General features: G+C 40.9%; 1 protein-coding gene across 2 annotated transcripts in view; it reads left to right on the top strand.

The window, feature by feature from the left end:
• The window catches only part of DAAM2 (dishevelled associated activator of morphogenesis 2), a 180,332-nt gene that overhangs the window by 52,368 nt on the left and 109,635 nt on the right, over nucleotides 1-18,329 (top strand). For both annotated transcript variants that reach the window (XM_051613201.1, XM_051613200.1), the window contains exon 2: nucleotides 4,694-4,896. In XM_051613201.1, the coding sequence (XP_051469161.1) occupies nucleotides 4,723-4,896 (174 nt within the window). In that variant the 5' untranslated portion in view covers nucleotides 4,694-4,722. The remainder of the gene's footprint in view (nucleotides 1-4,693; nucleotides 4,897-18,329) is intronic.

Raw genomic sequence — 18,329 nt, 5'->3', positions numbered from 1 at the left:
GTTGACAAATAAAAACAAAAGGAGTTGGGTTAGTAATGGAGATGGAAAAAATGGATGGCTTGCCTGCCCCCTTTCCCCATCCCCCATGCTGCGGTTGCCTTATGTTGGATCTTACATTTGTCATATTATATGTGGCATACATTGAAAATTCCTATGGTAACTGGAACAGGCCATGAGTTCATAGTTTTACCATCTTTGAACTGGAGAAGCAAGGTGGTCCAGGGAACTGAGCATAGGATCAATATGGAGCTCTTTAGCTTTACCCAGTGTATGTATTTTGACAATCTTGAGCATGGTTCTTATTTTCTCCATTTCATCATCAGTAAGTGGCAATGAAGGTAATTTTTGTATTGCCATGAAGTTCTGGTAGTGTACTATTTAATAGTTGAATAACAGAGATTTAACTTGGAGTTATCTTTTGTTCCAAACCAGCCCAAATTCAGGTTTCTTTCTACTTCTGTAATAATATATCACATTTATGTGTTTTATCCTGTCAAAAAGAAAGGTAGAGATTTATGGAGAAATTTAAGGGATTTACTTTATTTCATCTCCTGTGAGCATAAACCGGTGTGGACAGTGGTTCTGCACCATAAGTTTAGTCCCACTTGTGGCAATTAGATGAGAGCTGTGGCTACAATCACCAACATTGTATGTCTGTTGATGGTCAGTGGAGATTCAGCTCTGGAAATGAGCACATCAGTGTTTTCCACTAATGCTGCCTTTTGTTGCAAACTGGTTTTGCAGGACTTTGTGCATTTAGTTAAGCCACAGAGTTCTCCCTCATGTTTTTCCAAAGGTGACAAAACAAAAGTAATTTTCTCTATTTTGGTTAAAGTTGTGGTCTCACTATTCACTGTCAGGAAGAACAGGACAGTGGGATAAAAACTATTATAATCAGCTCTTTTGCACTGGAGAGCTGCTGGCAAAGTAGTTGTTTCAGGTGTCTCAGTGTTTGTGGAATATTGCTTACTTAGGATATATTTTCATGAATTCTGAGATGAGAATGAAGAGAAGAGTGAGACTGAATTTAGAACCTGCAGTTGAAAGAGGATCCTCATGTACAGTTAGCACGGATCTTATCCCATGTGGCAAAACCTTCTGATAAGACTTGAAAAAAACTGCTTTAGCCTAATTATGTTTGGTCACTGGGCCAAATGATTTAGAAATGAACACGTAAGCCCTGTCAGAGGAAGAGCACGTTGTTATAATTAGAGCTTGGGCAAAGTTCCAGGCTGTGACTCCTGACCTGAGTCGAACCACAGATGAGGCTGTGAAGCAGGAGGGGGAATGATTGTGAGGAACGAGTGTGTGGTTAGCTGTTGAAATGACAGCAACTTGTTTGTGTTGTGCAAAAGAGTAAAACAGTACAACTGAGAAGAGCTGTGGGAGGGAGTTATGTGTAATAGGGGTTTCTCTCCAGAAAGAGATTTCCCATTGATTCTCACTGAATATATTGAAATAGATAATTGCGTGTTTCATTTTCACAATCACTTTACTTACAAGAACTTGAAAGGCAATACAGCTTTTATTAGAATGAAAAAAAAAACAAAACAGCTTTTCTTTTTTTCATAATTTTTAATGACAGCTTTATTATCAGTTACCAGTCAGAAAAAAGAAAGATGTTCTTTTCTTAATTGTCTTTGTTGCCTTCCCCACCTCATGATTTGGAAGCATATTTTCCCCTGATTTGTTTCTTGACAAAGAGAAGGCAAAAGAGAGAGAAAGTAAACTGAAAAATTATTAATTTAGAAGTTATTAGAAAATATTTCTTTTGTTTAAAACTGTCCACCAACAAAAACCCAGGAGTTGTAATTAGTTCTTAAGTAGCATAAACAATACAACTTAAGTAAATGCCCCTCAGTATCCTGTGACTAGCAGGCTTTAGAAAGACAGTACTACCTCTTAAGCATAGAATTCATTCATTCATTCAGTGATTCCATTCTAAAATACCTGTACTGGATTCCTCTCTAGTAGTCCTTAATTGTTCATGTTTTGAAATAATCTAGACACCTCACCTCTCTACAGTTACAGTGTTGTGTGCCTTTCTGCCCCTCTTTGTCAATATGAATTTCCTCCATGCAGCTTATAGATGGACCTGGAAAATGCCAGTGTCAAGAATATGAGTTGTATGATGGAGTGATGCTTGGTGAAGGTGAGGCAATACAAGGTTACTGTTCATGTGAGCTCAGTGTGCTTTTGCAGACTAGTAAGAGCTGAGTAGCTTTGCTCAGTTTCTCAAGTATCGATCCCAAGGAGTGGATGCCAATTTTGTAAAAACACCACAGGAACAAGCGCTAGCTTGTGTATGTCTCATCATTATGGGTGAGGAAGGCCTGGAGACTGTTCACCTCTAAGGTGAACCTGCTTAAGATGAAAGCTGAGTGATGAAATGTCCATACAGGACAACCTATAGTGATCAGGGCAGTACTTACTCTATGGAAAAATATTTGCTTTCATATCCATTCACGTCATTCTTTTGGAAGAGTGCTTACCAAAGTCTTGACCTGAGCTTATAAAGGAAGATGATAGGGTTCTACCACTTCACTGTCTCAGCCAGTTTTTTCAAGGAAGATTCCTTGTCCATGCCTCGAGCATGCTGGTCCTTGATAGTTGGTGGAGAAGTCTCTAGACAGTGAGCCAGAACTTGATCATAATTGAATTGATGCTGTGGTCATTATATTGTATGTAAATCAGGTTTGACTCATTGATTTGAGTTCCTTCCAAAATAAAGTTTTGTCAAACTAAGGGGTTCTAACTTTATCCATGACCAGATTACCATAAAGGACATCGCATTGGGAGTCCCTGAGAAGGTGGTCTGTGGTAGAAAAGTTCAACTTCTTCTGCAACTCTCTTGTGGCATCTTTTAACATCTAAATCTCTTAAGTCTCCACCACCGAAAGGAAACAGAAGTTGCTTTGCATGTCCTTGTGCTGGATTTTGAGGGTATTTTGGTTTACAGATTAAACCAGTGTCAGAGGCTGGTTCCAGTGCTAAGTTAGTCTCTGGCATCTCCTAGTGAGAATCCAAATGTGCTTTTGAAGCCAGTATCACCCTGCCCTAGTGAGTCCTGCTGAGACATACCACCCCTTGCAGAATTGGCATGGAGAACAAAGGAAAGTGGACATGCCAGAAGACAGTGCCTTGGTGCCAGCTCACTTTCCTTTCAGCTGCATGAGAGTTGCAGCTGATGCCCCTGCAGTGCATGAGAGGAGGTGCTAGATGAATTAATCCCAGTACAAAGTAGGACAGGTGATTCCTGTCAAGCACATAGTGCCACAAGGGTGGATGTTGGGGTGATCTGGTTGTTTTTTGTTGTTTTGGGTTTTGTTGTTTGTTTTGTTTTGGTTTTGTTTTGTTTTTTTTTTTTTGTTTGTTTCTTAGTTTTTTCTAATGCAAGCTTGCTGATTTCTACACAGAAAGTCCCTGGGGAGAGTTTCTGGCTGTGCACAGTATGTTAAGTCTCACTATGCAACTGCTGTCCTAAAGGTGCTTTTCCTAGCACAACTACTTGGTCTTTATGAGACCGAAAGGCAGCTTTGTTCTGGCAAGCAAACAGACCAAAGCATTGTGGGGCAGGTTAGGGCAGCAGCTGCTCTGATGACAAATCTCAGCTGTATTGCTGCTGTTCCAGCATCCTGTGGTTCAGTTCACCTGCCACTTCCCTCCCTGCTCCCTTGCCTCGTGCCCAGGGAGCTGGGCTTCACAACAGGCTTTAATTATTTACTCTCTAAGGATATGGCTTATTCTGCAGATTAAGTGAAAAAGTGAAGTCCTTAAAAAATATAACACAAATAAGCCCCTGAGCTGTCAAACAACAAGTCCCTTAAATGGGCAAAATATGCAGCTCTCTGTGGACTGCACAGATCCCTCCTTTCAAACTGCTGGCAGGAGACTTCCTGTTTGGATGGGCTGCTCACTAACTGTGTTGTGTGGTGAAATCAGTCACTTCCCAGCTCCTCCTTCAGGCCTCCTTTTTCCTCCCTGTACTCTCCTGATACTAAAGGCCCTCAAGCCTGGGTCCTGTCAAGATGGGATCTGGCAGCTCAACTGTAAATCTGAAAGCATGTGTTAACACTGTGCACTTTCTCCCCTGGATCCATAAAGAAGCCCAAACTAGTTATATGTGTTTGAAAATGTGATAGACAAAATGGTCCTACTGTGAAAGTCCTTGCCATAAAGGAATAAGTGACTGGTGCTCTAGCTCCAGAGTGTGGAAGATTGATTTCTGTGTCATTGTTTATTTAATTTTGGCCAAATGGGATACCATTGGAGGATGTTCCATTTATTCTGGGTAAATTCTCCAATATATGCTTTTTGCTACTGATACTTTGATTCCTTTGCTGCAGTAGTGAGAGAGCGGCCAATACTGGCATTCAATGGCAGCATTCAGCCTTGGTGCCTGAGCATAACTGATACATCTTTCTGCTGAAAAATTCCACACTGAGTTTGTAAAACCTTTTGAGAATCTTTGAGAGAAGTGATTCTGCAGTGCTGTATAAAAACATGTGAATACCTTATTAAAGCTTAGCCACTTCTCTAGCCTGAGTGTTTGTTTTGGTTGTTTACGTCTCGGATCCTTCTGTCCTCTTCTAACTGTTATATCAGTGATAACCACTGTAACTGCAGAAAGCTGCACAGATCCAACAGTCTTGATTTTCACTTAATGTCTGTTGCTTGTTTTTTCTTCCTGCAGAACATGATCAGAAGATAGCATCATACACCATGATCATGGCCCCCCGGAAGAGGAATCGTCATGCGTTGGGGTTTCTTTGTTGTTTTGGGGGTAGCGACCTCCCTGAGATCAACCTCAAGGACAATAACCCCCTCCAGTTCCTTGAGTTTTCTGTCCCAATCCCACCAGCAGAAGAGCTCAATGCCAGATTCTCCGAACTTGTGGTAAGTTTCTTATGGCAGATTGTTATATTTATGGGATGGGTGAACTCCCCTCTGCAAAGGAGTAAAGAGACTTAATGGACTTAGTAGGGATAGGAAAAAAAAAACCCAACAAACTTCTACTGAAGCTTTTTTTCCCCTCATTCTTTGATGACCCTTTTCTCAGTGGGAGAAAGGCAGCAAACTACAGGATGGATGACAGTGCCATTGGGACTAAGTACAATAAAATGCTTAAATATGCTGATTTATTCTTACTGCACTATGCAAATCTCCAGATGTAGGAATGAGCATATTAGAAGGAACCTCATAAATTCACTAGAAAATGAATCCGTGACAGTCAATTTCTTGTTAGCAACTTTGGGATAAAATCTACTGTATTTCTAGTGCAGTGGAAAATCTTTGGGTCTATACAATAAAGACTATACCATTCTGTTGATCAGTAGCATGTTGCTCATGACGTCTAAGAATCAGGTGACCAAGCTAATTATGTTTCATCTGCCAGCTGCCTTTGAACCATGAAACGGTGCTGTTGCAGTAACGTACATAAACAGGAAGGGAAGCAGTTATTTCAGATGAACTTTGTTGTTTGCTTTTGTGGTAAATGTTATGGATTCCAGTGGCAGGCAGTTGCTATTCATGCCTGGCATGAAATGACTTTGCTGTCTTTGCCCTCTTGTTCAGCATGCATGCTAAACACAGGCAGAGGAGGTACAGCTATGATGTCTTGCATTCTGCAACCTAAAGGTGATGCCATTTGCTGCAGCTGATTAGTCATCTCATTACCACTTTGAGATCAGAGGTTATGTAAAGTGAGGTATCTCGAAGTGTATAGTTGCCTGAGTGGTGCTGCTGAGATGTGGAATAGAATGTAAAGTGCTGGATCTCAGAATTAGAGGAATTTGTCAGTAATCTTTCTACATTACACTTGTAAGTTCAACCCAGTAGTTCTTGTCCTTTCGCATAGCTTTTAAGTGCTATAGCAATTAAAACAACTGTATAAATTGGATATGCAACTGGAGGTTGAAATAAGGGCAACTGTAGTGTGTCATACCAAACATAGGGACGGCTATAGTTTGTCAGATCAGTGGTCTGACAACCTAACCCAGGCTGCTATTTCAAGATGGGGTCCAAAGCAGATGCCTAAGGAAGAATATAAACATGGCCATAAGGTGGCCTGTTCTGGAATACCCTTCAACCCCCTAGCAATTTTCAGCTCAAGGACTTCTTCAGCCAAAGTTACTTTCTGTGTACATAGTAAATTGCTATGGATTTCTTTTCCATTAACTGTTTCCACCTTCTTTACCACCCATGATGACTTTTTTGCATTTGCAGTATTCTTTGGTAGGAGTGTCAGAAGGAGTCAATAGGATTTGCAGCTTTTTAGAAAGAATCGGGTGTGCAGCAGAAGACAGTCTATTTGTTTCTGACTAAGTAGAGATGAAGAATCTCCTTTTATGGAGATACCTCACAAAATCCTTATTTGTATTTAAGTCAGTTTGCTTTTTATGTGAGACTACTTCAATTCCTCTTGGAAAATGCAGCTGACTGTGAAGAATTCTGCTTTGTTACACATTATCTCTCATGAGTAAGAAGTGTAATCTGCTCTGGTGTCAGTTTATTTTTGGATGCTGCTTAAACATTGTTTTTCACATGCAAAGCTTTAATTAGTGTATCAAAGTTCACCTCTCTCCAACACAGAGATCCATTGAAGCATTCAGTCCAGCCTTCCTGAAGACATCATCAATAAATATGTTTTACTTCTGGACTTGGCTTGCGAGAACTTGAACTTGTTTACCTTCAGGTCACAGTGAAAGACTTGTTTTAGTAACTGCTGAGCTTTTGCTTGCTGAGAGGGTATCAGTTTCTGTGAGGAGTTTGTGGTGGTGGTGTTCAGGGTGCTTTTAGCTTTTTGTTTTATGCCTGGCAAGTGCCAGAGTTCTGTGTGCTTGTGGCAAAACAGCTCACAGCTGCCTTTTGGAAATCTATTAAAAAGTATGATTTATAATGTTTTCAGTGCAAAATTTAATGACAAGTATACATGATGATCTGTAAAAATTTTTGGCCCCAAAAGTTTGTGACTTGTTGGTCTATGCTATAACTTACTAAATGTGCTGACAGCCTGTAACTGGCATATACATTTCAAACAAATGAAACAATTTAAATGAAAATAGATCATATTATTAGATTTATTGATAATACCCTAGCCATCATTACATAAGAAGGGATCTGGAAGAGAAAAGTGTTATTTTTCAGAAGGTTAATGGTGCATATTGCACATTTTTATAAAACACTCAGATAGGATGGTGATACATGTCCATAGGAGTTCCTGGGCAGGCAGGTAACATGAGAGCAGCAAGGCCTTTATGAGTGAGAGAACATGGGCTAGAAACCAGGCTGGCAGAATGCAGAATTTGCCTGGAAGGGCTAGCTTGTCCACAGGTCCGGATTAACTCATGTTCTATGAGACACTGAAATAAAACAGGCTACATCTGTATTGACAGCTCAGATGAGATTTTAATTGGATTAGAAAGATTCAGTCTGTAAATGCACCAGTGTAAATCAGCGACCTGGAAGTGCCTGAGAGGGCTCTGTGCTGTGGACTAGCCTCCCTGCTGCTTATCCTTTAGGGTCCAGTCTGGGTGCACTTGTACTATATAAAAAACTGATTTGAGCATAAAGCCTTTTGACCCAAATCCCCAAGAGAAATAAAGACACCAACATCATCTGAGATCTGTAGTGCAGCCCAGGGGGTATAGCCTCATCTTGCCATCTGCTCTGCAAAGCGATAAGATATTGGTGTGCCTGAATGAATTTTTAAAAGCCTTATTTTTCCCCTTGTTGCAGTTAAAATCTGGGGCATTGTCCCACATCAGAGTTAATGACAAGTAGAGCTGAGTCTAGCTGCACTGGAAAAGTAACCCTTGTGATGAATTTTGCAGTCCAGTAAATATTCAGTATGTTTTCACCTGCTTTTCTGAGGAAAAAGGATATTTTGAGGGCTAGAAACATGTCTTCTCTTTTTCTTGTAGTCCTTAAATTAATATTTTGAAAGGTGAGTTTGGAAATGTTTATTTTGCAAGGGGAGAAATGTGTTGGGATCCTCTATTTGTGATGGAGTCACAACACACCTCCAGAGCTTCGAAACTTGCTCATGTAGATTCCAGGCTGAGGCAAGTATACATGTATAAGTTCCTCTGTTTGGGTGACGCACCCAGACCCACCAGCTGAGTAAAGGCAGCTGCCTAACTGGACTGTAGCCAAGGCAGTGGTTGTCATATGACAGTTGTTACTGATTTCAGCTGAAATGTCTGCTCTCGATACCACTCAACTAGCAAAACAGTTCTAGGATGGATCCCAGGCATTTGTGTTACTTGAAGCTGGATGCTGTGTTTAGGCCTTGTCATCCTGTTTAGAAAATTAAAACAGAAAGGGTTACTCCTGATATGGGCCAACAAATTCAATCTTGATTTATTTCATTGGGAACATGTGCAGGGAGTAGTTCTGAGTGGAGACTATGACTCAGGGTGACTGGGTCTGATTTTATTTGAGCCAAGACAGGAATGATTCCCTTGTGGCTAATCCAGTGCTAACAGTAGAGGTAAATCCTTATCAGAATTGTAGATGCATAAGGCAAAAACCAAACAAAAATACATTTGACCACAAGCTTTGCCCCACAAAGGACCACTTTCATGCATGCAACTAAAACAGAACAGCTGGCTTTAGTGTCTCTCCTTCAATGAACAGGCAAGGAAGAGAATCTCTAGAGAGCAGTGTGTGGAGTGGTCCTGTACCTCATAAATTGTAAAACTGTTCCTGCTTGACCATCAAGGCTGTTCTAGCCAGCGTCACTTCTGCTTTTTACCTCAGTCTCTCTTTTCAGCTGGCGCTGTGTATACTACCATGTAGTAAAGTGCTGCTGCAGTTGGTGGTCTATTGGCGGGCGCCAAGCTGGTTTTGTGCCTGCTGGCAAACTGGCTGTGCTAAGCACATGTGTTTTTCCTTGTACAGATTTATTGACTGAACAGGAACTGTAGAGGAATCTGGAAGAGCTATTGCAAGAAAAGGGGAAATAATTTTTTTTTTCATGAACTGGCTTCTCCATGTTCTTGTTCATATTTGTTAGCAATGGTGTGATCTTTTTACAGGGGGTGCTGATTCCTTTTGCTCGATATTAGAGTCCTGGTCTCTTCTTGTTGTTTAAGGGTGGTGTGCTGCTTGATATTAAAGATTTTGCCATCTAGATCTCTCTTACACCAGCAACCTGATCCCAGATGTGAACTCATGCCAGGAAAAGTAACTTAAATGCTGGTAATTCAGGGAAAGCAGAAAAAATGTAGAGAATGCTGGCACAGAGGGAAGAGCAGTGCAAACAGCCTGTGCTTTTGTTGTTTCTTTTTTTGTGTTTGTTTTGTTTGTTTTGGTTTTTTTTGTTTGGTTTGGTTTTTTGTTGGTTTGTTTTGGTTTGTTTTTTCTGCTAGTGGGTCTGTTGAGATGGTCATGGTATTTGGGAAAGTTGAGTTCAAGATTGTCTATTTCAGGATGGAAGGTCCACGGAGAAGTAGAATTGTCTTTTGAGGTTTTTTTTTTCAAAGTTGATTGTGTTAATACAGCCTCCAAGCTTGGATGATAGTATCTTTGTCTGAGTTACATGCATGACATTAGCTTCTTACACTGGGAAGATGAGAAATGCTTACTGTTATCCCCTTAGTCATGGCTGCCTTTGAAGCATTCTGATATTTAGCTCAGGTGGGGCATTGACTGGATTTTTCTGTCATGGTTTATTTCTCTTGCATTGCATTTGAACCTGTTTGAATTTCAGTTTTAGTTTGGTGTGTTTTTTTTTTCTTCTTTTTCCTCAGAGTACCTAAGTAAGGGGTTTTGTTGACTTCATAGGTTCACAAAAGCATATTACTCTTTACCATCATCCCAGGCTTTTTCAGAAACAAAACTTTAGACCTTATGTCACTAAAAGCACCTCTTAAGTTACATTATTTACCACTGAGAAGTAGCATAAATATTTACAAACTCTGTGTTTGAAAACTTCAGAATTAACCAGCATCTCTTTTGGCTTGCCTTTGTACTTTTCATCCATTGAAATGACAGCTCCATAGGAGGTCCCATCATTCTTCAGTTGCTGAAAGAGGTAGGTTGCTGCTTGGGTGAGGCAACGTACACTCTTCTCCCTCGCCCTCTCTCTCTGAAGAGGCCTAGTTTTCTGACCCTACTGTGAAACCTCAGCTTTTGTTGCAGAGAAGATGCAGACAGAACTGTTATGTATTCCTGAATGATGAGGGTACTGGAAATTGAAAATGTATTATCTGTGAGTGCAAAGAAATGAAGATAGAACCATGTGCTGAATCAAGGGCTTTGTCCTTCCCTCAAGGTCAGTGTGTTCAGCCCATGCTGGAAACTGTGCTTGAAACCTTAACCTTGGTTTCTGTCTTCAGCATTCTGTAACACCAACCACAGGACCATGGACCCTTCTTGACATAACCCTAAATTCAACTCTTAATCTCTCAACTTGTGACCTCTGATCCCATAATATTTAGTAATGGCTTCAATGGCATCACAGTTTCTGAATTAAAGGTGAACTAGCCCAGGAATCCAGTTGGAAGGAATGGCAGTGACTATGATAATAAAGAGAGAAAATGAGGATTATGTTAATTTCTTCTCCTTCAGTCTCCTTGGAATAAGAGCTGTACAGAGAAACTTCCATTAAGGTGAAAAACATGAGGAGGTGGTGTGGCAGGATAATCCAAGCAGTATAAGCAGAAACTTGGTATCCTCTGAGCACTTTGATAATTTCTGTAACCGACACTAGAACTTTTAATTCCATGTGCCACCTGAGGAAGGAAGATATCTAGAGCAAGACTCCTGTTACTTTACTGTACCTTTTGCTCTTGCCTATTTTTCTCTGTCCTCTTCTACCACATGAATGTCACTTCATTTGTCTGCCCGTTTAGCTAATAGCTTTCTAAGTAAATCAGTGTCTTGAAAATAATGTAAACAAGTAAATCTTATCCTGAAACAGAACTGTGGAATTTGTGTGATATTTGCTGCTTTCACATATTTTGTTGTGCTCTCATGAATTCTCAACCCACCAGCCTTGTAGTTGCCAGCACTTTATTGCCAGAATGCTGAATAATGTGAAAGGAGTTGGTTAATCTAGTCTGAACACATGAGCCATCCAGACAACTGGTATCTTTGCTAGTTCACTCAGGACAGAGACAAAGGAACAGTGGGGTCACAGGAGATGCATTTCCTAGTAGCTTTGGTCAATAACAGAAGTTTGGAGAAAACTATGCTCTTTGCTTACTCTGTGACATCTGTCAACATCTGTTCCTTCTCTACCTTCACAGAGAATAAAATGGAGTTGTTATAGTCTCACTTCCTAGAGGAGAGAAAGTTGAGAGGAGAAGAAAGAAAAAGGCGGTTTATGTTGAAAGAGATTAAGACACAGCATGGAATTGTCTGAAAATTCCTGTATTTTTTCAGAGGAAGCAAAACAATTTTGGAGCAAAACATCAAGTTGGCACACACTGGATAACACACCTTCATCAAGAGCCACAGGGAGATGAAATCAAAACCTAAATAACTGTAGTAGCGGTTCCTGCTGCAGCTGACTTGGAAGTAGCAAGTTTCCTTCATGCTTAGTTCTCCCTTGCAGGCCGTTTAATGTAATGGATACAACATAAACCTCAGATGAAAACTAGGCTTCACCACATTGAATAAGTACTCCCATATATCACCAGTCCCAATCAAGCTTGCCAAATCCTAGCTGTGGCAGTGTTTGTGAGGCCCCTCTTTGGCTCTGTAACCTGCAAGAGCATTTATGGGGTAAAAAGACCAAGAAATGCCTCCATTGTGGGCTTTCATGTGAATACACACTGCCTTAAACTTTAGTCTATATATGTAGGCACAAGAGGGCATCAGCTGTGTTCCTCTGTGTTTGTTTATGAGCCTTGAGAACAAAGTTCTCTATTTCTCTCCCCCAGCTCACTTGTCATACTTCTGGGGCCCAGATACACTGAGTTGCCCTTTCTGTCTCTTGGCTCCCAGCCTGAAGCAGCTTCTTCCCAGAAATTATCCTCCATGTATAAAGCTTATTTATTCCTTAGTTTCTTGCTTGAAGGACTATGACTTAGAAAGACATGCATTTTAGGTCCTTACTTCAGACACCAAATGTGTCATGGATGTTGATACCAGGATTTAATCACATTTAAATTCAAGCATGTTGCCAATTTTTTAGTATTTTGCTTTCAAACTATCAGTATTTTCAGTCATTCTGTCCTCTTTCTGGAATCTGTTTAATACAGGGATGTAACTTCTGTGTCACTTGCCCTACATGTAGTTCCTAGTTTCAGACTATACCTCTGACAGACCTTTGGCTTTGAGTTGTTGATGAATGCAAATTTCTCTGAAATCATAATTTAGAAGTTCCTCTGTGCTCTTATGCTCATAAGAGGAATTTTTTTTTTTTTTTTGACTCCCTGTTCCCATCCCCTCTGTGCTTTTCTGTAATGAATGATTGTACCCAATCAGTTGGGAAAGTTGTGTAGCGCCAAATGCAGTCAAGATCTGGAGAGGTCCCTCATTTTTGTTTGCTTAAGATGAGCTCTGACTCCAACAAACTTAGGAGGCTTTGCTCGCCTTGGCTCAGTGGAGACTCCCTACCCCAGTTACTGCTTCCTTTCTTGCATTTAGTGAGAATGTGCCAGTGGAAGCTATAAGAAAATGCTAATGATAAGACTAAGCTGGATTTTTCATTGCCATATCCAGCAAGAAGGCTTAGCATTACCATCTGAGTAGAAGACACTGTCTCTAAAGGCAGAAAAAAGCAAAGCTTTGAGGCAGTAGATTGCTGTCCTTGCTGATTAGGGCTAGGCCACAAAAACTTTCCTTTCTTTTGAGTTAGTTTATAGTTGTCAGATTTAACATTTTTCATGCACTCAGATGCACTTGTCTTCTATTACAATAATGGCAAAAGTATTGGGTGGTTTAAGATTTCTGAAGCAATTAGGGGACTGAGGCTTGGGAGGCAAAAGCTCTCTATGGTATAGTCTACCTAGTTATGCACAGATGTTTCTTTATGTCCATCACAGTTCTTCAGTCCAAAATTATATGTATTCAAGATGCCTTTTTTCTTTTTAATTGTCCATGTCCAGGATACAATTTTTCTTTTGCTTCCTGCTCTTCAAAGATAGATTTTTCTTAATGTCAGGTCTGTCATACACAAGTCCCATGTGCAGTACACATGGAAAAGTCCCTGATTTTAATGCACATATCACTACAAGCAGTTTTCTGTACTTATTCAAGTCCCAATACATGAGAGGTATTATATTTTAGGCTTCATGGCAGAGACAGTTCTCCTCTTCAGACAGACACTCACCTACATGTGGAGTCCTGAGATAAGAATGGGCTTGTGGCACTCAGTGCAGCACCAGCACTTTCTCTCTCTAGGCTCGCTTCCAGTAGGTGCAGCTGGTTGGCAGCTGTAGCTCCCAGCTCCCTGACCAGCTGTGTAAGAAGTAGCAGTCACTATGCTGCAAATGTGAGACCCAGATGCTGTGAGAGGAGCATGAGATGGGAGCCAGGTCTCACACTCTATGTCTGAGAATCAATAGGGTTGTGTAAACAAATGTAAATCCAGATCCAGGCTCACGTGCCAGACTTTGGGTGTGAAGAAGCCGGGAGTCTTACCAAAGTACCTGTGTAGTTACAAGGCTTTTGTGCAGTGATTCACTGTGTTGTAGTTCTTGTTGCTTTACTGTAAAACTTATGGACACATTGTTATATGATGTAAAGCAATTCAGTTCCACTGAAGACACTAGTGGAGTTACATCATTCTACATTGCCTGAAATTTGGCCTCTGTAGTATTTTCTGTGTCTGTGATGGTGGTTGGCTTCTGAATATCCCAAGCAGAGCACACTGGCTGCCTTTCTAAAATTCAGGAAGGTTGTGGTCAGTAGTGGGAATACCTGAAAAGAATGTTTGAGTGTGTTCTCAGTATGATTTACTTACAGTAGACATGAAATACCTGAGAAAGTCCTATTTACTGGAACACATTTTTAACCAGGTAATCCTGACGTATCATGACTGAGGAAATCTAGGACATAAGAGGAGAAGTATTATACTTTGGAAGCACAAGAGATATGTAGCTTGGGATGCAAAAAAAGGGGGAAAGAACAGATCCTGCCACTAGAGAATGGATGTGCTAAGATGTCAGTCTTGTCTTTTCCCTCTACTGAATGCTTGGAAGCTGCCGTGATATCCTATTCCTTAAGCCATGGGGTAGGATGGATGTGCTTACTCTTTGAAAATGTTGTGTCTACGCATCTCTAATGCCTTATCAGCTTATTTGATAACACTGTCTTCTTTTGGCATTGCTGCAAGTGTAAGGCAGCTTTACATAAAACGAAAGAAATAATGTAAAATTGTACTCTGGTATTTTTCCTTAGTAAAACATCATTTATATTTAAATAGTTGCTTTACAGATATAACAAAGAGCCTGGAACTTTCTGGATTGAGTCTGCAGTCTGCAAAGGTGATAAAACCCTCAAATTATATTGATAGCAGGAGTCATGCTTGCTAGCTGGATGGATCAATTTATCTTTATTTCAGTTTTCTGGGGCTTTTCCAGCTCCACTTGGATAGATACAAAGTAGAGAATTTCCTGCTTTCCTTCTAGAATAGAACTAGCATTGTCATATAGTTGCTGTCACTTTGATGCCTGTTGATTTACAGGCTCTGCCCTCTCCAGTAGAAAAAGAACCACCAGGAGCAGTAGAGGGTTGTCTTATAGTTCCACTGCTTTGAAAGGACTTCTTAAAGTATGATTCCTGCCCTTCTGCAGTTTCTTTACTTCTCTTTATTAGTCTTACATTTTTAAATCTATTGAATCTATTAAGACCTTATTCTAGAGAGGGTATTTTAATCTATATTTGATCTGCTGGAGACTGTGTGAATCAGTTCAGAAAAGTAATTTGTGATGAGAAGGTGCCAACTGGCAGAGGAAAGTACTACATCATGCAAAAAACATGACGGCCACATTATAACTGAACAGTAGTTTGTGATAAGGAGGGACAAAGTTTTCCAAAGTGTTGAAGAAAAAGACACAACAAATGAAGTAGCTGTGGTGCTGAAGGGAGAGCAAAGGCAGGGTGCAAAGATGGAAGTGACATGACATGAATGCTAGGCCAAGATAATCTTTTGGATGTGCTTTTGGAGGAAGAGCTTACATGTTGATGAGGGAAGGTTGAATGACAGATGTCTGTTACTTCTGCAGCACATGGAAGAAGGGCCCAGTCGGAGATGCTGTAGAAGGTATGATTTGTCATTTAGCCCCATTTGAGCAAGAAAGGGGGAGGCAGGTCCCTGTGTTGGTGAAGACCTTTTAAAAGTTATAACAAAACAGCAATGTAAAAGTAACCACCTGAAGCTGAGTAAGCACTGAACAGGAAATTTGTGGAAGCGGGTGTGATGCAAGTGTTTTTCAGGATATGAGTTATCCCTACTGAGGTAGACTGTAACTGGGCTTTAGGAGGAACTGTTAACAAGATAATTGAATGGAGAAGTATGTAATAGTCATGAAGGATCATCTTTTTAATCTGTTGCGTATATTTGCTCATCTAGTAGCAAGTTATATCAGATAAAATGATTGTTCAGATAGTGTATTGTACAGCCTGAAGGAGAGTGGGGGAAAGGTTTTATTATTATGTCATGCCTTCATGTCCTTCTATAGGTGGATTGTGTCTCCAAACAGTGCTCAAGGTTGTTTATCATTCAGGGAAACTATAAAGGTAATCTGGGATGGCTCTTTCAGTGTTGGAGGGAAATGGCCTTTTCTTGTCATGTGCCCGATCTGCATGACTCCAACAGGGTGCCACGGGTGAGGCTGTGTGGGTGGAGTAGTGCCCTTTTAGGGTACAAGGTCTTCAGGTCACCAGTTTCCTGGCACCTGCCTCCGTACTGAGTGAAGCGGAGTTTTTAATGTCATTAAATATAGGAGGTGAGTGTTCCTTCTACTCACCCCTTCAGCACCGGGTGGGAGCGGCACAAGGAAGGCAAGTGTCAGAAGGTGCTTTTTCTGTCACTTGCCACACCAGGTTGCCTTCACAGCCACTCTGTCTTTGGTGTGTTTTGTCCAGAGGAAGTACAGACAGATGCCTTGCACCTGCCACTGGAACACCACTGACCCAGCGCTTTTAATGCTAGGTACCTCATTTTCTGTAAATGGAACAGTAAGTAAGCTTGCTGGGAGGAAAATATATTTCAAGAGCAATATGTCTTTTTCCTGAGTACCTCTGCAAGCTTATATAAGTCATCTCATGCATTTGTGAGTTTGTTTCCCTGGTTTGAAACAGGGAATAGTATTGCTTCTTAAACCAATTATAGTACAGAATTGTAGCCAGATTGAAAAGGTGCTGAAAAGATGCAGCACATGTAGGTCATAGGCAGTACAGGAGTCTTTCAGTGGCAAAATGAATCACATTTGATGATCTTGGGTTGCAAACCTCTACTACAAACCACCTGTCATAGACATTGCCCTGCTCTTGTCTACCTGTTATTTGTTTTAGGCAGACAAGACTCTACAGCCTTCCTGGGCAGACTGGCTTTCACATGTGGATCCAGAGTTGTATGCAAAAGGGCCCTTCTTAACACTTGTATATTTTATGCACTTCTATATTAAAAACACATAAGGGCATCTTTTAATTTTGCAGCTTCCCATCATTTGTTGACCAGATAAAGGGACAAGCTGCCCAGACTTATGACACAGACATATTTTGAAAATAACTTAGCAGTGTGCACAACAATGTTATGCAATGGCTTACTAGGTGGAAGTTTGAAGAATAACTTCTCCAGAGGAATTTATAAGGGGAAAGCAGATTGCAGTTTCCCAGTTTGGAAGGCATCCAGGGAGATCCCTGAGTCATGGAAAATCCATTGGGATTGCTTTAGCGGCTGTGTTTCAGCATTACATATTGTACAGGGAGCAACAGCTGGACGGGTTTGTTCGTCGGTGTAAAGTTGTTGGCTTCTACATTAATTATGCGGGAGAACTTTTGGATTACAAAATCTTAACCAGATAGTAAATGCAATTGTGACTTGTTGTTAGGAGATTAGATCATTCTACAATGCAAATGCTCACCCTTCTCTTATTCCTGTTGCTGTATTTTGTGAAAAATTCTTAGAAATATTTAGAGAAAAACATCTTGGATGGTGTTTTCTTAAGCTCAGTGATGCCAGTGCAGTAGTTGCTGTTTTGATTACCAGAATACTTGAGCAATGAGACAGGACAGGGTGTGAATGAATGACCAAATATACTGTCATGCCTTCAATTCACTGTTTGACTGTGGAAATACTTGGTTTATGTGAGTGAAGAACATTGTGGAATTGCCCTCCACCTCACCTCAGAGGAGTTATGAGTCTTCTGTTACATGAATGTTCTTCTAGCTGGTCTGGACTGATCAATAATAAATACAGCTCATCTCCCTTTATTGAACTAGAAGTTAAGAGTGAGAAGGGGACTGATGGACTGCTCAGTCTATTCTGTGTCTGAAGTCTTTGCTGTAAACTGTAGAACAAGCCTCTTGTTATGGGGCTATCCAGCTGAGAGGTTTCGTCTCTGTTACAATTTAATTTGTAAATGCAAAGGAAGTCCACTAAGTTTAATGGAGTTAGGGACATTATGATCTCTGGTTTACACTACTAAATCAGGAGTAATTATTCAGAGACCAAGAGAAGAACTAAAGCCAGCTTCTGCTTTCACTTCTGTCTGTGCAAACCTGAACTAATGCCAGAAATGGTGTAGATTTATTGCAGTTCCTTTGAGTTTACCCTGTATATAAGTTTGAGCACGTGTGTCTGAGCTGTGCAACCAAAGCTTGATAAGAAGTTAATTTTGCTCATTACATTCTTAAATGACCTCTCAGTTCCTCCTGGCCTTTTACGTAATATTTTATCAGAGATTTAAAGGTCAGCCAAGCTCTGACTTACCCTTGTTTTCCTCCATACACGCATATGGCAAATAGGATGCACACAAGAGGATAAAGCTGGGAGGAGTGGAGGAGGTGGCACTGACGCCCCTGGAAATTCAGCCTTCCTTTGGCGCGGGTCCACAGCAGCAATTCCCAGCCGGCATTCTGAGGGTTGAGCCAGCAGGGCTGTGTTTGGGCAGGAAGCGATCAGAGAGGTGTGTGCCTGTGTGCTTTGGCACAGTCCAGGCTGTGAATTGCTCCAGCCTAGGAACCTCCTCTGGACTCATTAGTATTAAAACAGAACAGAGGAGACTTTGTAGGGAGGGAGAGGGTGGGGAAGCCGGAAAGGTAGCAGTTTAGATGGCAGTTTCCTAATAACCTTTCCCACACCTACCTTCCCATGCAGGGTCTCTTCTAAAGGACCTTGGCATGAAAAGCAAACCCTGGCGCAGGTAGGG

The sequence above is a fragment of the Apus apus genome, chromosome 3 (genome assembly GCF_020740795.1).
Source record: "Apus apus isolate bApuApu2 chromosome 3, bApuApu2.pri.cur, whole genome shotgun sequence".
Lineage (NCBI taxonomy): Eukaryota > Metazoa > Chordata > Aves > Apodiformes > Apodidae > Apus > Apus apus.
This window is presented reverse-complemented; position numbering and strand designations above follow the sequence as displayed.